Below are 24,199 nucleotides of genomic sequence, written 5' to 3'. Positions count from 1 at the left end.
CAATTTAAAAGAACTGTTTTTTATTTTAATATATTTTAAAATGTAATTTATTCCTGTGATGGCAAAGCTGAACTTTTATCAATCATTACTCATTAGGCTTCAGTGTCACATGATCCTTCAGAAATCACTCCAATATGCTGATGTTGTGCTCAAGTAACATTTATTATTATTATTATAATCATCAATTTTGTGCTGCTTAATATTTTTTTTGGAAACATTATAATGTATATATATTTTTTAAATGAAAATTAATGCATTCTTGCTGAATAAAAGTATTTTCTTTAAAAAAAAAACAACAAAAAAAAAACCTTACTGACTCCAAACTTTTGAACAGTTCTAAAGTGGAGTACTTAGATGTGGATAAGAGTTTTCTTAAAAATAGCCATCTGTCAAACTGACATTTGTTATAAAGGTCATGAATAGAGTGGAACTTATTTGGCTAGAGCTTAGCTCTAGGATCTAGCTGACTTCCTGTTATACTCACAGGCAGCTTCCTGCACCATCTGGGAAGCTGAGCGTGATGTAAGGAAAGGTAGAAGAAATGAAAAACATGCAAAAAAAGTGCATGCAAAAAACCAAAACAAATAATCAATAAACAGACCGAAGATTTAGCTGAATGAAAGAAGCAAGAGAAGTTAGATGGAGTTATTCTGCCAGTGAGGGTGACGCATGCCATGGCATATTGAGAACTCCATGTTTTGGATCCTGATCTCACCTCATTCATGCCGGGAGTGATTGTTGGTGCAGCAATGAAAACCACATAGGGAGCAAATTCAGCTGTCCGTAAAACCTTCAGTGCCTGAGAATAATCAAACACAACAAGAGTTACAATACGCAGTACATTTTTATGCTCCCATCGTATGTGTCGTGATGTATTTCAGATAAGTTATTAAACTCATTAAATTAAAGATGAAATCAAACCAAACCAGTTTTTAATCACAATATCACAGTTTTACATAATTTCAATACTTTGGTTTGAGCAGATGTTGTTAGTTTTAGCCATGCATGTAGGTTTGACACTGTCATGTAAGATAACTCAATTCTTCACTAAGCAATGGCTAACTATCCTTAGGTCTTTATTTCCATCATGTTAGTTCTCATTCTAATAATTTTCTTTGTTTGTGGTATAATAAAGTTTAAGTGCCTCTGCTTAACCAGAGCATATTTCCGAAACTCTGCGATTTCATCTAAAGCTGCTGCATCACAGGAATGACATACAAGGTTAATGTCCAACCGTCTTCTCTCATGAATAAATGCTGAGGGCAGTTAAACGTTTACCTGTGGCTCTACATCCAGTATGGCTATAAGTCCCTGCTCATGGATCTTGCGTATCGTCTCCAACCGCGTGCCATACATTGCATCCTCATGGCTGCCGTACTCCAGGTAATCGTTGTTGGAGATGTCCTGCATCATTTGGTCATGGGATACAAAGAAATAATTCTTGCCATTCTCTTCATCTTTCTTTGGAGGTCTGGTAGTGTCTTTTGGGGTAGAAATGAGTTTGTGGTTATTAGTTCAGCAGTGTGCACTCATGTGGACTGTTAGATATATGGGAATGTTACTTACGTGGAATGGGGTAAGCAAATCTGTCTGGGTGTTTGGTGATGAGTGTGTTCTTGATGTGTCTTCGGCCAACACCATGGGCACCTGCCAGTTGAGCAAACCACAAACGTAAGAGACATCATACCAACTAACAAAGGTAAGATGTGAAATTAAAGCCAAATCTACATACACACCTAGTAAAACTAATGTTTTCCTCTTGAACGCTGGCAACTTCACTACTTCCTCATATGTGACCAGATCTAGTTGATCAAACACTAAAAACAAACAGAAGACTGTTATTTAATAGGGGGGGAGGGATTGATCTTAAATTTCCAAAATTGTATGTCATCGTCATTAGACTCCAACAAACCAGCTGTTCTAAAGTAAAACAAAAAACAAATGTGGAATCTTACAAAGGAAAAGGAGGATGTTTTTGGGTAATGCTATTGGTGTTTGTTCTCTGTTTTCATTGAGACTATGAGGACTCTGCATGTGTTTTGGCAGCTTATGTAATGTTACAGGCATGATGGGGGATTTGATACTGTGCCTGACTGACATTCAATCTCCACTGCAGCAGAGTGGCCGAGCTGAGAGAAAACATCCCAGCCACTCACACTTAGCATTTCTGCATATTCAAATATTTACCAATGTCAAACCTGGAGACATTTTACATGTTAATTTCCTGAATTTTTGCTTTATTTAGATTACCTTTGCAGTTATCCAACACTCAATTAATGTTAATCTTTGAAAACACTAAGAATTTAACACAGATAAATGTAAATCTCAAAATTAATATTCATTTTTCATTGTTGCAATTAAAACTTAAACTTAAAATTTTAAACTTGATTTTACTTTTTTGTTTTCCTTTACATTGACACTGCCGTTAAAAAGTTTGGGGAAGGTAAGAGTAATGTTTTTGAAATGTCTCTTATTTTCAGTAAAACAGTAATTATGTGAAATACTATTACAAATTAAAATGAACGTTTTCTATTTGAATATATTTTAAAATTTATTCCTGTGATGGTAAAGCTGAATTTTCAGCATCATTACTCCAGTCTTCAGTGTCACATGATCCTTCAGAAATCATTCGAATATGCTAATTTGGCACTCAAAAAACATTTCTGAAAACAGCTGTGCTGCCTATTATTTTTTGTGGAAACCATGATACAATTTTTTGGGGATTCTTAGATGAATAGAAAGTTCAAATGAACTTCTGCAGCATTACGTCTTTACTGTAACTTTTGACCAATTTAATGTGTACACCTTACTGATCCCAAACTTTTAAGCAGTAGTGTATTTATCCAAAAATAGTTTATAATTTTAATATCGGCGCATTCTTATGTGCATGTGCAAATGAGATTTGAGTTATAACTGAGAGAATGATTATCAGCTTGATTTCAGTTATCACACAAAGCCATGACTTCAGTACAATTGTTGCATGGACTACTTCTATGGTGCTTTTCGTCCTTTTTGGTCACCGTATGCTCATTGAATGAGGAAAAAAAGCAGAGGAAAAAATACTGCTAATTATCTTCTTTTGTGTTTCAAGGCAAAAAAAAAAAAAAAGCCATGGTCAGAATTGTTTTACATTTGTGTCAACTATTCCTGCACATTAACAAAAATGCTACATAGACCTGTTAACAATTCTCACAGTTAGATGCCGTCACGAAAAAAGAGGAAAAAAATCTGAAGGGCTAAAATGATGATTCCTCTGAAATATGACTGCAATGAAGGACAACGTATCATTGCTATTGTGAACTTCCACAAACCCTTTACAGTTGCATAATGAGTAAAACTGGCTGCAGTGTGCATGCGGGGGTGTGTTGAGGAGATAGCATGCATGTGTGCAGGAGACACAGTTGACTTGGCTGTGAGAAACGTGAGCCATCTGTGTCATTTCCACGTGAAATGTGATTCCAGCACTCATCTCCCTCTCTGAATAGATGCCTTAAATGATTCATGCCCCTTTTTCACATGACCTTGAGTATGCAGCTCTATATATGTAGGATGCTTAATGGATTTACACACAGAGAAGCCTCATGTCGTGCGGTGGGTTAGATGCACAGGGTTGAGAGAATACAGAATTAACAGGAAACTAAAAACACAAAGCACAACAAAACAAAATAAACCATGAGTACCACCACAAACATTTAAGCACACAATGAAAAATATCTTTGTTCTGTTGATTGGGAGAAAATGGAAGTTGCTAATAGGCACAGATGGATTCGGGGTTAATGAGATCAACACAGTAAAGGCGTTGAGTGAGACAGAGAGACAGACAGAGAGAGAGAAAATTAAGCACAGAGGCTGTATGCCACAGCAACACAGTTACTTACATGCACAGAGGCCATTGGTAGATAGACAGCATGTAAAATGGACAGGGGAGGGGGTCATTGAGTTATGGTTCAGTTAACAGAACATCAGTAAACAAATACAACAACAAGCACACTTAAAGCTGTGATGCTCGAAGCACAGAGACATGATGGCCATCCGTGAGCTCAGGCTGCTCTGGATGGGGCGCTTTCAGAGCGTGTGAGACATCACGACTCTGAACAATGAAACATGCCTCTGACATTCACAGCAATGCACTTGCAAATCAAGGCTGGAATCTGAAAGCTGCAATTAAAGTGTGGCATTAAGAGGTTTTTGTGATCATCTGCTAAGTATTATAATATGCAGTAATAGTATGAGTACATTCTATTACAATAACGTTATACATCATGACATATGTGGACATACATATATTACATAATCATGCGGTAATGCTTGTTCTTGGATAATCCACTGAATTATAAACTGTTCTTTTCTATTTTTTATGAACAGATTATTCTTCATAAATGATACTGATAGTTACTGAAATATATACACAGATGAGCCAAAACATTATGACCACCTGCCTAATATGCTATCGGTCCTCTGTGTGCTGCCAAAACAGTGCTAACCCGCAGAGGCATGGATTCTACAAGACCCCTGGAGGTGTCCTGTGGTATCTGGCACCAAGACGTTAGCAGCAGCAGATTCTTCAAATCCTCATTGTTGCGAGGTAGATCCGCCGTGGATAGAACTTGTTGGTTCAGCACATCCCACAGATGCTCAACTGGATTGAGATTTGTGGAATATGAAGGGCCAGGGCAACACCTTGAACTCATCATCATGTTCCTCAAACTATTCCTGGACAATGTGTGCAGTGTGGCAGGGTGCATTATCCTGCTTGAAAGAGGCCACTTCCACCAGGGAACACCAATGTCATGAAGGGGTGCATCTGGTCTGCAAAATGTTTAGGTAGGTGGCACATGTCAAATTTATGTCCATGTGAATGGCCGAACCCAGAGTTTTCCAACAGAACATTGCCCAGAGCATCACAGTCCCTCCATCGGCTTGTCGTCATCCCACAGTGCATTCTGGTGGCCTCACTACCCCAGGCAAACGGCTCACATGTACACGGCCGCCTAAGTGTTGTAAAAGAAAACGGGACTCATCGGACTAAGCGACCTTCTTCCACTGCTCCAAGGTCCAGTTCCGATGCTCTCGTGCCCATCATAGGTGCTTTTGACGGTGGACAGGGGTCATCATAGGCACTCTGATTGGTCTGCGGCTACGCAGCCCCCTACACAGCAGAGTGCAATGCACTGTGTGTTGTGACACATTACTCCCATAACCATCATTAAAATTTTGTGTGACTTGTACCACAGTAGACCTTCTGTTGGACCATAGCCTTTGTTGCCCTTGTGCATCAATGGGCATTGGGTGCCCAACACCCTGACACCAGTTTGTGGTTGGTCCCTCCTCGGACCACTGTTGGTAAACTCTCACCACTGCTGATACAAAAGCAACCCACATGCCTTGCCATTTCAGAGATACTCCAACCCAGTCTCCATGCCATAATAATTTGGCCCTTGTCAAAGTCGATCAGATCTTAATTCCTGTCCATTTCTCCTGCATGCAACATGATGATTATGAGAACTGATTGTTTTCTTACCATCTAATCTACCCAGACTTTAATATGTGGCCTTGTTAGCAGATCAATATTTGCTTTACCTGTGACTAGTCATAATGTTTTGGCTCATCAGTGTATATTCCAGTAAAGCAAAATCCCTACTGACAGATTTCAACCACTGCTGTGTATCATTATACCCTTGCTATATGGTTGCTAGAATGTTGCTAGGTGGTTAAAGGTCCATATCAAAAAGGTACACCCCACCTCCTTCAGTGTTTCTGTATATACACTACCACTCAAAAGTTTTGGGTCTGTATGATTTTTTTTTAATGTTTTTGAAGACGTCTCTTATGCTCATCAAGAAATTATTTGATCATAAAGTAAAACCGTAAAACAGTAATATGTTTAAATATTATTACAATTTAAAATAACTATTCATATATTAATGTATATCAAGTATTAAACATTTTAAAATGTAATTAATTCTTGTGATGGGAAAGCTGAATTTTCTTCAGCCATTACTCCAGTCTTCAGTGTCACATGACCCTTCAGAAATCATTCTAATATGCTGATTTGGTGCTCAAGAAACATTTATTATTATTATCACTGCTGAAAACTATTGTGCTGCTTAACATTTTTGCGGAAACTGTGATTTTTTTTTTCAGGATTCTTTGATAAATAGAAAGTTCAAAGGAACAGCATTTATTTTAAATAGAAATCTTTTGTAACCTTATAAATGTCTTTACTGGCACTTTTGATTAATTTAATGCATCCTTGCTGAAAAAAATTAATAATAATAATAATAATAATCTTACTGACCCCAATCATTTGAACACACATAAAAGTAAAGGTAAAACAGAGTAAGAGTAACAGAAGATCTAAAAGTCTGCATGATTTTACATGTAATTCATGTATGTAACATTATGAAACATTATGAAAAACAAGCGGCTTGAACAAACCTGTGTCATATAAAACAAAAACAGGTTTTTAACCATACAATGAAAAGTGGATTTAGATCATGTTTGTCAATGCTGAAATAACTAGGATGGACCATAGTACAAGGAGGGGCTAATAGGACATCAAAATTGTACACACATTGAGCTAAGCCATCACTGGCCCCTTTCTGCTTTCATACACAACTGAGAGAAGCACTTCCTGGCCTGTCGACATGCCCATCTCTAAATAGAGGTCTATATTCTTTATAAGCCTGTTGCTGCAATGTTGATTTGTTTTTGTCTTGAGTCTCCGAAAGATGAAATTTTCCCTGTGAAGGACAAGCCTGCTTCCTACTGGAAAATACCCAACCATATGCTTCCCATTTCCCTTCCTAAACTGATCTGAACCTGCACATTAAAAGCCCAAAGAACAACTCTAACAAAGCCGCTATAATCAAAACAGTTTAAGACAATTAAACAATCCTAGAGGAGTTCGTGACAAGACCTGGAAAAAAGGCCATAATACCACGAAGAGTCACATTTCCTGCCTCTCTGGCTGAGTGAGCTCAAATCAGACTCACTAAAGTGGGGCACTGGGCTCAGGAGGGATTATGTCTGATCTGTGCTCCCCGTCGCTGCTGGCTGAGGGAGCTGTGCTGAACACAGCCTATTTGATCACCTAAGTGATTGGGTTCAGAGAACATTGCGATTCTAGCAGCCCAGATCTGATGAGATCTACCATTGGCCCTCCTTAGATCAGAAACACTTTATGCAAGTACGCAAATGCAGATTCAATGCTGATCATTAATTTTTCTAAGCATGCAGCACTGTTCAAAAGTTTGGGGTCTGTAAGACTTTTTAATGTTTTCGAAAGAAGTCTTTAAACAGTAATACTGTGAAATATTATAAAAAATTTAAATAGCTGTTTTTTTGTATTAAACAAATGACAAAGCAGCCATTATTCCAGTCTTCAGCACCACTCGATTCTTAAAGTCCCCCTGAAATCAAAATGTAAGTTTTTTAGCTTTTAGTATGAATGTGTTAGCCTTAAGGTTATGAATAGGCTGGTGTGTTCTAAAACAACGACAACATTTGAAAATTCATTTTCGCGTTAGTGTCACGTGAACTGCCGCAGCGTGAGCACAATCTGCTCTGGTCCAGAGACACGAGAGCACAGAGTGGATCATATCCGCGGACCGTGAGTCGGCTCAGATCACAAAAGCCATCTGACCCATTTGAATTCTGCACAGAATGCTGTATTTTCAAGTGATCTAGATGGCATTAGGAGGAGAAACAGTTAGAGATTAGAAAGAAACGTAGGTTTTACCGAGTTTAACGGCCCTGGCCGAGCTGTGGTATAAACAAAATGCTACTGGCTATTTTAAAAAACGGGCGGAGCTGTTTGATATGTCCCGCCCTGTCTTCCTGTTTCAGTTGAAATTACATCAACACATTAAATAATGCTGCGCTTTCCATCGCAATTTAGTGGGCCTTTAAGGAATAATTCTAATATGCTGATTTGGTGCTCTATAAAAATGTCAATGAATATAAATCAATGTTTAAAACTGTTGTGCTGCTTAATATGTTTGTGGAAAACAATACATTTTCTCAGGAATCTTTGATGAATAGAAAGAGAACAGAATTTATTTGAAATATAAATCTATTATGAATGTTTTACAGTCACTTTTTATTTATAATTAATAATTCATAATGCTGAATAAAAGCATTCATTTCTTTAAAAACAAAAACCCTTTTGAATGGTAGTGTACTTTTTTCCCAGAAACACTGCATAATGCAACAATGTTGTGTAGCCAGAAGGGTTTGCATTCACATACTTGTGTAGAACATGTTTTTGCCTTTGTGATGTATAGTGGAGTCGTCGTCACTTTGTCTGCAGTCTGAACTAACAAATCCACATTTTTAGGAAGCTCAACTTTAAACTATTCTACACCATCAGGGATATCTTGACAAAATGACGGCATCATTTAACATCTTGTGTGTTCAAAGGTGGTAACATGACCCTATGTTAGCTAGTATTACAGACTGAAGTAGGACCTAAATGACTTGCTTATATAAGATGTTAAAAGCAGCGGGGTTCACCGTGCCTCTAACGAGATCACATAATTGCCACCTTTCATAATGTCATTTTATATAGAGGTTGTAAAATTTGTGCATAGCCACAGTACATCTGAGAGCAGGTGTCCAGTACATCTGCAGTTTCAGTGGAGATCTGTGTGTTGGTTTAGACCTGAAGCCATGATGAAGACATGAACTTCTGATGAACACATATAGTGACATATGAGTTACTCACAGCAAAGACACGCTCTCTCTTTCTTTCCCCTGGCCCTTTACCATAATCTCTTACGGAAACATGGGCGTCTCACGCATGGTCTTTGCATAGAACACACACATACACACACTTGTTACATAGTGCTGTACATGCAGGTGTGCTCATCTTTAATAACAACCCAGGTTTCCACTGTGGCTGACTTTAATGAGCCCCTTTGGTGCTTAAAGCAAAATGAAAGACTCTCTGGTGCACTCTTAAGGGACTGTGTGGTCAGGGACAGCAGGCAGAATCAGACACACAGCTAGTTGGCTATGTATTGGCACAAGTCACCCTGCTATTTGTGGAAATGCTGCAGTCAGGACCTCAGGTTATTTGAGCCAGACAGCACAGGGCCCCGTTACCTGCCCATACCTACTACCACACACACACACACACACACACACACACACGAACAGACGCTCCCTACAGCTTCTGAACTACAGTCTGAATCATTCAATGGAGATGTTTCTAGCAACAGCTGCTGACAACCATCCCATGAGGGCAAAAGTCAGCTTTCGCTGAAAAGCAGGAACTAATATAAACATGAGACTAATTATAGACATATGCATTCTTTCTCATGGTGTTCCACCTAGAATGAGTTAGTGATGGGCCTCAACCACACAGTGTTTAACCACGCAGTGTTTGCTTCTGATCAAATAATGTTTCTGAGTATCTGACAACAGAATTGATGTATAAAATCACAATTTCAGTGCTACTATATGATTATCAATAAAGATTATAAATTACAAGGTCATTTACAAGGTCTCTCATATATTAGGGTCTCCTAGTTTTGATATGTTTGTCAGTAAGGGGCAATCTAAAAATGTCAACCCTGTATAGTAAACAACTGATAATTAAATAGTGGATATTTGTAGAAATATCAGCATTAAATTCTCTTTTTAAGAGAGTGTAATTTTCAAGTATTAATTTCTTTAAAAAATTCGTTCTGACTGCATACTTTAGAAAATACTTTTGTATATATAGTCAAGCTATATAAATGATTTTTAATATATAATTTTTTATATGAAATATAAAATGGTATAATTAATATAAAAAATGTATTAATTTAGCTTAAGATGGCACAATGGAATTATCATCACAACACTATACTGACATAATGCTTAAAATAAAAATGTACCTACTACAGTATCAAACTATAAGAGGCTCCATTTTATATAATGACCCAATGGTGTTTTACACACCACAAACATTTACAAAACAGGCTTTAAAGATAAAGTTCTTAAAAATGAATGTTTATCATTAATCATTAATTGTATACAGTACCCGGGAGCCGCCAAGTTCATGTGACGTCATACTCCCACATCTCAACAATGACACCCTATTTCCAAGTAGGAAGCATAACTTTCAAAATACACTTCCTACTCTGCAAGCTATTGGTAAACAGTAAACTTACTCATCTTAGAAGCCTATTCGATATCAAGGGCTTTTCACATCACAGACGATAACTATAATGATAACTATAACAATAAAGTTTTAAATATCATTCTAATTTTATACGGATAATGACACAGAGGAACGATATCATTGGAATCAGTATCAGAACAATTTTGTCCAGTTGATGAACAATAAAAACATTGACAGCCAATCAAGATCCACCCAACTTTAATGAGCTTTAGCATTTAAAGTATTAGACAACATGTTATTATGTACTGGTGTGGAAACTTATATGGTTATCTTTATAGTTATTATTCTTGGTGTTAACAAGGGCAGATGACTAATAAGGGAGAGTTGATTGACCAGTATCAGCTGTTGTCTGTATGAAGAGAGAAAAGAAGCAGAAAGCCAAGTGGAAACTCTACCTGCGTTGTGCTTTGCTAGGTATTTGTCTTTGTACTGCTTTTTTTTCTTGCCAAACCAGGTACAGCTCGCCTGCTGCTCTTGCTTGGTTTTCTCCATGGCTATACAAGCCACCCGCCTAGAACAAAACAAACAAAAGAAACACGTGGTGAGTGCGCAGCATATCTGCTAGCCTTAATGATAGTACATGATTGAGTGCTTTAAAATCATATTGAGAGCGGCTTGCATTGTACTGCATCTTCTTTCCCTCCTCCCTCAGCAGCTGCCCATCACAATCTTCTGATTTCCATTATACAAATAAAAGAAATGATTCTCATTCTGCTCTAGGAAAGAACCAAACTTACCACTCCTGGAGTTCAGGTGAGGGAATCAGTCCCGCTGTGCCATTCTTGGTGTTTTCCAGTTTGCCCTGCCACCAGTTATGGTCATCTTTGTTGATAATCTGGATTATGTCACCCACTCTGAAGCGAATCCCTGCCTCTTTACAGGGGATGAGGTCATCCTTCACCGGGTCATACTCGAATTGTGCCCGTACATAGATCTGAGAAGAAGAGGCATGGATCAGCTGATGTCAGAAAAGCCCTAGAGTGCAAAGGAAAGGACTGACTGATAGAGGAGGTCAGGGTACATATGGAGGTCAGGATACATATGGAGGTCAAGGTACAACTGGGCATCAGGGTACAAGTGGAGATCAGGTTTTGGTTGCAATGAGAGACATGCTTGGCTGAAGCTGTGTATGAAGGTGAGTTATGTTACAGAGCCCTCGCTGGACATTTAGCGCAGTTGGGTACCAAACCACGGTCTGAGAGTAGAGTGGTGTGTGACTCCCACATTAAAAAGAAATGACATTGGATTGACTAGAAGGGGCCTTTAAGAATAAATATTGTTTTGCAAAAATTGAGCTTAACGTTATATTTTCTAAGAATCGGAGTGATGATGTAATTGTTTTTGAGACCTTACTACATTTGGACTTAAATGGTTACGTAACAAATTTTCAGAGCAGTGGATTGGGCTCATTCTTTGAAATCTTACCTGGATGGAAAATTTATCCTTGATTGGAGGTCTGGAGATCTAGGGCATGAGAGTATTACAAACATCATGCAATATCATGGCACTGTGGCTGCATTAGTATGGCACTGTGAGCAGGGGTTGGTGAGATGAAGAATGCCGCTACGAAAACTAACATTCGGAAAAGTTATGGGTCGACATAAAGGAACAAAGCAGGGTGGAGATGTCATTCACATCACTGTGTTATCATCACTTGTAATATAGTAGATAATTTCCAGCACTCAGTGACGCACTTCAGCCAACACAGATGGACTTGTGCTGGCAGATGGCGCCCTCTGCTGATCGCCTCTCTTCCTTTCTACTTCTTATCCTATTAGGACACAATTACTCAAGGTGAGGACTCGAGATTAAGAGAACAAATTGTGATGAGCTCTTTCATCCCCCATTCTTGTCAGTCTTGTTTATTTACAGGGTAATCTAGTTGAGATGTGAAAGGATACACACACCACTCTGTAGCCCAGAGCCAGTAGAAAAGCACGAAACTGCTTTTAGCTTTAATAAAGCTAAAAGTCTAACAGGGACAGAATGATAGTTGGGCCAGTGTTTTATCTTTTATGTGAATATACTCATTTTAGAAAAACATAAAACTTAAGCAAGTTTTATTGTTGACATGCTGTCTAAAAAGTTGGATAAATTGGGTCTTTTTGAGAAAACTGTTATTTTCATATCTTGATCTCTTAGCTGTTACAGCCTTAAAGGATTAGTTCAGCCAAAAATGAAAATTCTGTCATTAATTACTCACCTTCATACTGTTCCACACCCGAAAGACCTTCGTTCATCTTCGGAACACAAATTAATATATTTTTTGATGAAATCCGAGAGGTATATGACTTGTCCATAGACAGCAACATAACCACCATATAACCAGTCATATAGCTCACGGATTTCAGCAAAAATATTTTAATTTGTGTTCTGAAGATGAACGAAGGTCTTTCAGGTGTGGAACAATATGAGGGTGAGTAATTAATGACAATTTTCATTTTTGGGTGAACTAACTCTTTAAGTGTAATCAACTGTCTGTGAGGTTATTCGTCACAAACCATGAATAATCACTTATTAATTTTTAAGAATACAGATAAAATGTATTCTAATTTATTACATTTATTTAAAATCACTGGTTTGTTGCTAACGCATAGAATAACCCATTTGTAAAATTAAAAATTTATGTTAAAATTATACATGTATTAAAAAAAAAAAAAATCAGTAGTCACTAAAAACAGAATTAATAAGACCTCTGCATTTACAAACTTTTTGTTGTGTAAATGCAATGCAATAACACTACAACCTGCTGATCAGACTGTCTGCAGAGCAGCTCAACAATTATACAGCGAATACAGTGTAGTGAATGGTGTTAGTGCAAAAACTGATTAAGAAAGCAGGCTGTTAATAGCCATGAATCACTAACTCGTTCATTCAATCTCAAGCACAAAAGCAGTATGAAAAGTCAATAGATGAGGTTAAGACTGAGGGATGATCTATTCACCTGGCGTCCTTTTGGCTGGATGGTTGATGGCAAGTCCTGTAAAGCAAAGCCCAGCAGTGAAAGAGAGACTGACCATTTACAGAGGAAAGGCAGACTTTGTTTCATGAAAGACAATAACAATAAAAAGACAAAACATAACATAACAAAATCTCTGGTTAAGAGTAGGCAATGCTAACTCCACAAGGGAGGATCACAAAAGTTTCTTCATTTTATGTGTATGCGTATGTTAAAAGATAAGAAGGGCTGTTGAGGGTAAATCTCGGAACAGCAACACACAAGAAAGCAAGGAGCAAGCAAGCAGCTTCAGCACCACACTCCATTCAAGCATGTTCATGAGGTGGAGACTAACTCTCCTCTATGAAGAACACCAAGAGGGTCCCACTGGGTCCATATCAGGGATGAGCGATATTAGCAAACATTTATATCATGTTATTCTTATACATTTTGAAAAAATATATTTACTGAATTTTAGGGATGCACCGATACCGATATCGGTATCGGGCCCGATATCAAGCTCATGTACTTGTAAAAATACCCCCGATACCAAACACCGATACCTCACGTGACGTAACTGACAGATTTTTCCGTGCACAGAGACACCGACGGCAGCAGCAGAAACAATGTCAGCCTCAGGGGTGTGGAAACATTAACACATTAATGATGACAACACACACATTGCGAACTGCATGCTTTCAATCACAATTCGTTATCAATTAGTCAAGGCGGGATAGGTGGAATCGCGCTGAATGACACAGATCAGAAGCACTCTCTCTCTCGTGCGCTCTCTCTTTCTTGTGCGCGATCCCAGTTCTCTCAGACAGTGCGCTATCAGTTCTCCTTGCAACTGAATGGTCAAATGCACACATATTTGTCAAAATGTCCATCATGTGGAGTATCTCACATAAATACAGTCGGTTATGGCTTAGGTGGATGTAAACATTGGGTGTCAGTATCCATGGATTCGGTCTTAAAGGGACCGTAGCCTAATTAAATATTTGTCATTAATGTTAATAAAACAACAAAAGATAAAAAAATAAATAGAGAGAAAGATTGAGAAATTAATAAATGTATAGTCATCAGTATCGGTATCGGCGAGTACCAGAAAAAAAATATCGGTACTCGTAGTTGGTCCTTAAAAAAAATGGTATTGGTGCATCCCTACTGAATTTATTCAAATATTACTGAAAAAAGCATTTAGTATAAAGACTTGAAACAATGTCCCAAAGTAAAGGCAGGTTTATTGCTCATTTTAAGATTAAAAATCAAATAATGCGTTAGTTATATATTTATTATTACAGTACGCATTTTATATTGATATTGAATTTTTTTTAAATACTTATATTTATATGAATAAATATAGATTCAAAATATTTTTTTTCTGCTTAGAATATTTTTTATAGAACCTTCTGCCACTTTCCAAAACTTTTCCAAACTTTATCCAACCTTTTCTCTGTCATTACCAGCAGTATAATATAAAAAATTTAATTTTAATTTATAAGGAAATTTATATTATTTGAAACATTTCTATAGATTAATTGTGTATCGCCCACCCCTAGTTCATATACAGTGCTAATGCAGATCTCATTGGATTTTGTTAGGATTATGCATGCTTTTATTAATGCTAGGAATCCTTTGCATGCGTCCACAGGGTTTGGCTTAATCATTGTGCTCACTGTCAGCCATTATAGATCGCTGATATTAACTACTAGGAATATTTAATTACAAACAGCAATAGTACATCCCACATCCACTGTACAGTGTGCCTGGGACCGTGTCTACAGAAACAGTATTAACAATGACAGTCAGAGTGAGTTACAGTAGCACAGAGCACACCAATTTGTGAACTGAGATAACGGAATCTAGCAAACTATGTTCGATGGATCAACGGTCTTCGTGTTCAGTCTTTGTGTTTATGTTTATTAAGATTGTCAAAACAAAAATTCCTTGTGAAACATATAAAGAAATACTGGGAAAACAAAATAATACCATAAAACTGGACATTAAACAGATTTAATAACATCTGGTGCAAATTAAGAGGGTATGATTGCAAGAACGGGGTGAAATAATCACAAACAACATTAGGAGATTGTTGGGGGGGGTGGGGTGGGAAAGGGGGTCTTTATTTGAGCTTGCCTGGGATCCTTACCAAGATAGAACTGTTAATGCTGGAATGGCCATTAGCAGGGGACTGTCTGGAGGTGGAGGGGGATTCTTTCTGTAATAAGATATAAAGGTCAGCGAAACAGCAGAGCAAACGGACACTAGCCAACACTGCGGAAACTGGGGACATCATATAAGGGAAACCAAAAGATTTGCTTGAGATGAAAGTTATTAAATGGACATTTTTAAAGCATTGTAATGTTACAGTTGCAAAGGTAAGGGAAGCATGTTGTGAACATCAGGCCGCATTGCAGCTTCCCACCAGAAGGGGGAGCCAACACAACTTTCTATGTGTAAACATGCTCTCTGAGAAATTTAATGTTTGAAGGAACTCCAAGTGAAATTTGACCTCTTTAATGCCAATATGTATTTAGAAATAAGGAATCGTGTGATATGGATGGGGAATGTTATGGGAAATATATTTCTGAAAGCAATACGGTAGAGATTCACTTTATAAATCGTGAATAATGCTGCAACACTGTCTATGAACAGACTGTGAAACATTCTCACATTGTACATCTAAACTGGTAATATGTAAGGGAGGGTTCCGGTATCTTGGTTGTGAAATTGGTGTGCGGTAGTGTCTGAACCGGGCCTTTTGGTCCGGCAAGATGGAGGCTTTTGGGGAGAAAAGCGTTAACACGCAGCCATCAGGCAGGCAGTTAGTCACACAAGAGTCCACGGCAATCAAACCCCACCACACAAGGCCATGACAGGCCACGGAGGCAAACCACAGCACTGCAGAGAGAGGAGACTGGCAGAGACACAGAGCAGAAGAGAGTGCAATGGCCACAGAGGCCGTTACCTCACAGGACGACTGCTGATTGCGGTAGCTTGGCACAATCTTAAAGGTGATGCTGCCTCTCATTTCTCGCTGTCAATAAAGAAACATAATTTTTACTGGATCATGTCTGGACAATGGTGGTAAAGTTAGGGTGACCATATGTGCCATTTTCCCAGGACGCATCCTGTCCAGGATTTCTAAGTTGCATAAAATGTCCCAGTTTTGGTTTTGTTTCATATTTGCGGAAGGTAATGACTGAAAAATAATTTGACCAATAGCGTGCATTATACATAATCGATCAATCGTGGCTTGCGAGAAGGCTGGATCTACAGAGAACGGTCAAAGCATTGCAAATACGAGAACATTTTAATGCATTGCATGAAGACTGTCAATAAGAACAGTGGCTTGCACAGACCTCCGTGTAGAAATCGCGTTCCGGGGTCATATCGATATGACCACTTTCACGATTAAAGAGGCAAGGGCTCAAGCCATTTTAGGCAATTTAGAAATCCTGGACAGGACGCGTCCTGGGAAAATGGCACATATGGTCACCCTAGGTAAAGTCAAATGCCTGTTTAAGAGACTTAAATGAAAATTTGTCATCTACTCATCTTCATGCTGTTCCAAATTTATATGATTTTCTTACTTCCAAGGAACACAAATGGAAAACAGAAGCTTTGTGTTAAGCAGTGTTCAGATCAACAGGGTTCCTACACAGTGTTCACTGCTCTCTACTCACTGAGAACGTAATATCTGTACAAGCTCATTTCACTTGACTATACGCGTTCATTTGGAACACCCTGTAATGCCATCAAACTGACAACGCATGTGAGATCCATGTGTACAGTATTTAAGTAAATACCCTTATCATTAATTTAATTAATATAATTTTTTTATGTTTCATATTTGAAAGTGCTAAACTGAGTGATAAATGTCTGTTGCAAAGTTTAATATGAAAATAAATTTGGTTATATTACATGTGTATTTTATCTTATTTAACATGTGAAGTCCACCTTTCAGGGCACTTACAGTTTAATGGAAAACCTTTAGAAAAAGAACAAAAACTTAAGTTGTCACTGGTTGTGGTTTGGCAATCTGGACATTTTGCTAGATAATTCCATTTGTGTTCCATGAAAAAACCCCATCATAGTTCAAACAACATGGGGGTGAGTAAATGGTAACAAAATTGAAATGTTTGGGTAAACTATTGCTTTAAAGAAACCACAGCTTAAAAACAAATGATGTTCCCACTCACAAGCATTTTCTGAAGCTGCTCCACCGTTTGATTTGCTACGCTTATGCCGTTGATCTCTCGGATCTCGTCTCCAATGTGTAAAGTCCCTGATTTGTGACAAAGTGGCAGATTACATGCGTTAATAAATGACTGTAGTGTTACAGGCTTCATAATTTAATTTCTATCTTGACTTCTTTTACTTCATGAGATTGTGCAGTCTGCAGGCTGCACGTATGAGACACTTGATGATAGCGTGTGTGTTTGGCATGTGGGTAAGGCCTTTACGTCAGGTGTTACACTGCTGCCAAGTTCTAAGAGATTGTGCAATCTGCCCTTCACGGGGTGATGGCACACACTCTCAAGCTCGCCATGTGGAAATGTGTGTTGAGGGGTCTGTTTTGAAGCAGCATGGGTTTCATCTCATTCCTATTAATTCATCAAGTGTTTATGGAGATATGAAAATATAGGAGAGACTGCAGTGTATGTAGCAGTGTGGGTGAAGTCTTAAAGACTACCAGGGTTTGAGAAAAAATGATCTGGTGCATGTACCTTGTCTGTGGATCATTCCTCCATGCATTATTCTTGCCACAATGCAATGGTTCAGGTCGTTCATTTTCAACGTGATGCCCTGAAACAGTGCCCACAAACTAATTTGAAGCCACATTGATGAGAATGTCAAGCTTTCAGGAAATCTGACTAATGTGGAAATAAATTGTAACCACTATGAGAGCTTTATCAACAACAACATCAGCTCAGGGTGTCAAAATGTGCGGCAAGTGTCTCAACACAGGATACAGTGGCAAGAAAAAGTATGTGAACCCCTTGAAGAATCTGTGAAAATGTGCAAAATTTTAACAAAATAAAGAGAGATCATACAAAATGCATGTTATTTTTTATTTAGTACTGTCCTGACTGAGATATTTTACATAAATGATGTTTACATATAATCCATAAGACAAAAAAATAGCTGAATTTATTAAAATGACCCAGTTCAAAAGTTTGTGAACCACTGATTCTTAATACTGTGTGTCATTATCTGTATGATCTATGACTGTTTTTTTGTTGTGTGATGGTTGTTCATGAGTCACTTATTCTTATTCTGAGCAGTTAAACTGAGCTCTGTTCTTCAGAAAAAAATGTCCAGGGCCCAAAAATTCTTCAGTTTTCCACCATCTTTTGCATATTTGAACCGTTTCCAGCAATGACTGACTGATTTTGAGATCCATCTTTTCACATGGAGGACAATTGAGGGACTCAAACACAACTATTAAAAAAGGTTCAAACATTCACTGATGCTTCAGAAGGAAACACGATGCATTAAGAGTCAGGGGTGAAAACTTTTGAACAGGATGAAGAGGTCCAAATTTTTCTTATTTCGCTTGAATATCATTTTTTTTCATTTAGTACTGCCCTTCTTAAGCAAAAGAAGATACTTGCATGTTTCCCGGAAGACAAATTCAATACAATTTACCTTGATCTTCAAATTCCAAATGTTTTCACCCCCCATCTATTAATGCATCATGTTTTTTTCTGGAGCATCAGTGAATGTTTGAACCTTTTTTAAAAGTTGTGTTTGAGTCCCTCAGTTGTCCTCACTGTGAAAAGATGGATCTCAAAATCATTCAGTCACTGTTGTAAATGGTTCAAATATGCAAAAAATGCTGGAAAATTGAAGAATCTGCAGAACCTGGAGAATTTTTCTGAAGAACAGAGCTCAGTTTAACTGTTCAGGACAAACAAGAGACTCATGAACAATCATCACAAAACAGAAAAACAGTCGTAGATCATCCAGGTAACCACACACAGTATTAAGAATCAATGGTTCACATACTTATGAACTGGGTCATTTTAATAAATTCAGCTATTTTTTTGTCTTATGGATTATATGTAAACATCTTTTATATAAAAAATATTATACTCAGGACAGTAATAAATAAAAAATAACATGCATTTTGTATTATCTCCCTTATTTTGTTAAAATTATTAACATTTTCACAGATTCTGTAAGTGGTTCACATACTTTTTCTTGCAACTGTATTTAATGTGCAGAGCTAGCATTTGCACACATCGAAAGTGAATGGATCAAAACAGCTAAAGTTTAAAGAGTTGCTATAATAGCTAACTATATGAGAAACTGTTCTCAAGTTCATGCTAGGCATATAATTCTTTAAGTTTATATAAGTGTGTGTACATGTACAAGTTGAGCATTCATACCATTGGTTCGTCTGTGTTCTTCTGGAACTGAACAAGGCGCACCCGTGTGACATTCTCTATGTCCATGTCTCCGTTCGTGCTTTCAGGTGAGTCTCCGTTGAGGTATGGTGATGTAGGTGGTGGAGTGACCCTCAGTGCCTCGTCACTGTACACCTCATGTGCCACAACATCATGAGTCTGAAGTAAGGCCTTGAAAGAAAGTGATAGAGAGAGAGAGAGATCACATACTCTAACAACAAAATCTCATAGACTTATACTGGAGGTACCTAAGCTAGTAAACAGCCAGCTAGTAAGCACTCAGAACAAACACACTAACAAGCAGATAGTGATACACTAAAATCCACTCAGATCACATTAGCAATCACAGAGCAATGTCTTGGTAATCAATCAAGGAGGCATGTTGTGCAAGCACCACTCATGTGTTCTTGAGAAATGAACACTGGTGAAATGAAATGAAAACTGTTGTTTGGGCTAGGTAACATTTTTTTCAAAGAAGTCTTTTATCAAATAAAAAATACAGTAAACACAGTAATCTTTTGAGATATCATTACAATTTAAAATAAAAGGTAACTTATTCCTGTGATGGCAAAGCTGAATTTTCAGCATTACTCCAGTCTTTAGTGTCACATGATCCTCCAGAAATCATTCCAATATGCTGATTTGGTGCTCAAGAAACATTTCTTACTATTATCAATATTGAAAACAGTTCTGCTGCTTAATATTTTTGTGTAAACCATACTAATAGATTAGATTATAATAGTATAGGTTTTTTTTTTTTTTGTATCAATGTAAAAGTCACACTACAGTCACATTTGATCAATGTATTGCATCCTTGCAAGTTTGAACAGTAGTGTACAAATTTAGTTTACTATAATAAGCACCACAAACTTTATCTCTTTTCTTGCTGGCTCATCTGACACTACCATCTTATGTGCAATTATGAGAAAAGCATCAAGGGCAAGGTCATGCTGGAATTGGACAGTTAGTACCTGATGGTGCCTCCCTCCTCTCTTTCATTTTATCTCTGTTCTGCCCCCCCGCGCACACACACACTCTTGACCTGGCTGTCGGAGTTAGTAAGGCTAACTTCACTCACGTCTTGTTTTTTCATGCATGAGCTCTATTTGACTCCTTTCCTCTGAAAAGCAACTGTTCCCTCTTTATTTCTCTCAGTTCTATAATAAATCCCTAAGTTCAAGTGGAAGTAAAAACATTTTAAAAAGCCCCCAAATAAGTCCCTTGCAGCCCGGATCATGCCAGATCATTTTAAATTAATCTTGCTCAGTGTTCCATGACACATCATTTGTCTCCAACTTATCTCACACTCTTTGAAGATTCAGATTTTCCTATTTCTTTCTACTTTTAATCTCACCAACAATTCTCACCCTCACTACCACCCCGATTGAAAGGTAAACCTTTAGAATTATGCGATATTAACGTTTCAAGAAATGGTCTTTTTCAACTGGGAAGAACATTTTCAATTCTAAGAGTTACACAATGTTTGGAGTGGAGGAATCTTTAATCAGCTAAACCCTCACAGTCAGTCAGTGTGGAGCAAAGGGCAAATTCTGTTTTATCTGTCATGAGGTTGTTTGTCCAGCTGATAATAATGCTCTGAACACAACTAACGAATATCTAATTGATTAGCGAAGGGGATTACAGAAAATGATCGCAAAGACTGATATGGTGAAATAAACATCCTGAATAAATAGATTTACTTCATAAAGACTAAGTACAAGTGCTCTAATTAATCTCTCAAAGATAGTTTTGCTGACTGAAATTTAAGCAAACTTGAAGACTCCACTTTTGCTGTTTAACTGTACTTCTTGATGTTAGCAGTGCTGTCTAACACTAAGATGATAATAAGGATCGCCTTGAGATCCATAAGTCAATATGAAACGACGTTCACAAACCATTTTACTTTTGTAATGCAACATTCACTGCCATTCAGACGTTTTGGGTCAGTAAGATTTGTTAATGTTTTTGAAAGAAGCCTCCTAAACTCTCTTCAGAAATCCTTCAGAAAATTAATAAAAAAATCTTATTATTAACAATGATAAAAACAGCTGTGTCGCTTAATATTTTTGTGAAATCGTGCTAATTTTTTTTTTTTTTTCTCAGGATTCTTTGATGAATAGAAAGTAAAAATAAAACAGCATTTATTTTTTTGTGACATTATAAATGTGTTTACTGTCATTTTTAGTCAATTTAATGTGCCCTTGCTGAATAAAAGTAATAGTTTCTTGTGATAGCAATGACTAAATAGATATTTGGCTATTGGCTACCATTATCCAACAGTCCGCACAGCCTGACCGACATCAGTGGAAAAGAAAAATTGTTTCAGAGGAAAAGCAAGGTTTTACACGTTGATTAAATATAACAAAGAATAACATGGACCAATTAATCATTTTCAACAAGACCAGAACATGCATTAAGGAAAGTAAATAGGGTTAATTTTGCTTTCATATTAACTTTAACGTGTTTTTGTAAAGAGATTAGTAAAAGAATTAGAGCTGTGCTGCTGTGACTCACCATGAAATGGGGCTGGGATAGGATCCGTCTCAGTTCTTTAGCGTCTGTATTCTCCGGGTAGCATGAAATCTCCTCCAGTACCTACAGACAGACAGAGTCATCAGGCTTTTCCTCAGGCTGTCATCTCCACGCTAAGTATATCTCTTGAGGTGAGTAAAGATGCTATATCTGACATAGGCTTTTTAATCTCATACACTCCAACACAACTTTGAGCTGGACTGCTGAGACCCCACACATCATATATCAGAACAGACACACACACATACACACAAAAATTTCTGGCATGACCCTTAGACCCCATGTGACCAATCAGCACTGCTGTCTGGACTCATTTTGCCCTTCTATTGGCGGGGTGGAACGGGTCAGGTGGGAAGGGGGTGATTTGGCACCGTACTGCAGATATGTCACAACTTCCCGCTGAATGCTTCTGAGCGCCGGAACCTGAACGTCTTTTGAACCACACTAATCATCTCTAATGAGCTCTAATCAATGTTTAAACCCATCTGGCAGCCCCTCACTGCCAGTCAACATCACTAAATGCAAAGCTCAGACATTTACAAGAATCCGTGATGCTAGAAATTTCCACATGTTCTACAAAAGTGGTAAAAAGAAGTGGACATAAGATTGGGAAAATGTCTGCAGCTTACATATTCCAGATGTTTCAAAGCCGTGCTTGACCCGTCTTCAGTGGAGGTCTTAGCATGAGAGACACACACAGGAGAGTTTTTTAACATTTGATACAGTATAGTCTCTGTAAGAAGCAGCAGAGTCGAAGGCTGAATTTTGGAGGTAGGCATTATGCCGTCTCCGCAAGTTTCAGTCGCTCAGGGAAAACAGTGAGAGGTGATGGGTTAGTTTCCGCCCCGCTGGCTCTAAGCAATACAAAGAGGATAATCCTTAAGCATTTCACCACTGCCAGTGATCACAAGCAAGAGGCCAAGGAGGGTTATATGAGAGCACAGCACTTAAATCACCAGCCGGCCTGAGTTCCTTTTTGATGCGCAATATTAAAGGAAGGTTGAGCTTTATAGGTTTTGTGACTGAGAAGGGACTGGTTTAGAGGGCTCAGGACCAAGAGAACCACTGAGGGAGGCCATCAAACTAGTTTATCGTCAGAAGCAACCATCAAGACTAGTGTGAAACTTACTATTTTTATCTTAGAGTATGCAGATGGTTTTATCCAAACTAAGATTACTTTAATCTCTTTACAGGAACTTAAAGCGATAGGTCAACTAAAAATGAAAATCTGTTTAACACATCTGATTGATCAATCTTATCTGATCATCATCAAGTTAGGGTTCATTGACATATATCCAAAATACTTAGAAAGCTCCTGTTGATGCAATTGCTACATTATAAGACATTATCAGTTTTGATTCACTATCTTCAAGCCAACATGAAACAGCATTCGTAACCCATTTTACTTTACAAAAGATTTTAATGTATGGGGGATTACTCTCCTCCTAAAACTGCAGTTTAAAGTCACTATGTATCAGAAGCGGCAACAGATCTTTTCTTCCATATTGTGAACATCTAAGTAAATGAATGTGAGCTTGCATTCGATTGTGGAGTGGCGGGTTTAAGCTGAAAAGAGTGTTTTCCAACACAATGTAAATATTAGCGTGTTTATAGCATAATTTTTCGTCAGGCACTAATTTGCAGACGCAATTGCGGGGTTCACTTGTTAAGCAGCAATGGAGGCAAAACAGATCCAAGAGAAATTTAAAAAAAAAAAAAGAGAATTAAAAACAAAGGGAAGGAAAGAAAAGTGTTGGAGCGTTTTAGTGAAGTAGTTATCCAGGACCAGTCAAGGGTTGTGTATGTGATATGTAACGGCTCGGTGTGTGTGTGTGTGTGTGTGCGGGAAGTTGCTGTGACGGAAACAATGACATTCCAATTAACGTTTGAAGGGAGTAACATTAAAGCCTCTTAAAACACGTAAATTTGCCAAAGAAGACCTTTTTACTTTAAATATCTGAATTCATTTAAAAGCAGCCTAGCTCAGCGTAATATGTTACCATATCACTGGCAATTAACACTGAGAATTTGAATAACTGTAATATGACAATCGGGTACGGATATCTCAATCAGAGAAAATCATAGGTGCAGGTGGATGGCGGGTGGATGACAAATTTTTAAAAGCGGATTTGGGTGATGTTTGAG

At 37.9% G+C, this 24,199-nt stretch overlaps 1 protein-coding gene across 20 annotated transcripts in view; it reads right to left on the bottom strand.

Moving 5' to 3' along the window:
* The window catches only part of caska (calcium/calmodulin-dependent serine protein kinase a), a 172,305-nt gene that overhangs the window by 1,656 nt on the left and 146,450 nt on the right, over positions 1–24,199 (bottom strand). For 4 of the 20 annotated variants that reach the window (XM_051906346.1, XM_051906349.1, XM_051906347.1 and 1 more), the window contains 15 exons: positions 22,684–22,731; positions 22,037–22,117; positions 19,505–19,693; positions 17,840–17,918; positions 17,312–17,397; positions 16,078–16,146; positions 15,259–15,327; positions 13,113–13,148; positions 11,594–11,632; positions 10,906–11,102; positions 10,564–10,679; positions 1,737–1,817; positions 1,567–1,647; positions 1,279–1,481; positions 716–799 (listed from right to left, as the gene is read on the bottom strand). In XM_051906346.1, coding sequence (XP_051762306.1) covers positions 716–799; positions 1,279–1,481; positions 1,567–1,647; positions 1,737–1,817; positions 10,564–10,679; positions 10,906–11,102; positions 11,594–11,632; positions 13,113–13,148; positions 15,259–15,327; positions 16,078–16,146; positions 17,312–17,397; positions 17,840–17,918; positions 19,505–19,693; positions 22,037–22,117; positions 22,684–22,731 — 1,458 coding nt within the window. The remainder of the gene's footprint in view (positions 1–715; positions 800–1,278; positions 1,482–1,566; positions 1,648–1,736; positions 1,818–10,563; positions 10,680–10,905; positions 11,103–11,593; positions 11,633–13,112; positions 13,149–15,258; positions 15,328–16,077; positions 16,147–17,311; positions 17,398–17,839; positions 17,919–19,504; positions 19,694–22,036; positions 22,118–22,683; positions 22,732–24,199) is intronic. The other 16 variants (XM_051906351.1, XM_051906354.1, XM_051906352.1 and 13 more) reach the window with 12 other exon arrangements.

This window comes from Ctenopharyngodon idella, chromosome 9, assembly GCF_019924925.1.
Source record: "Ctenopharyngodon idella isolate HZGC_01 chromosome 9, HZGC01, whole genome shotgun sequence".
Classification (NCBI taxonomy): Eukaryota; Metazoa; Chordata; class Actinopteri; order Cypriniformes; family Xenocyprididae; genus Ctenopharyngodon; species Ctenopharyngodon idella.
The sequence above is the reverse complement of the archived record's forward strand: the minus strand, read 5'-3'. Positions and strand labels throughout refer to the sequence as shown.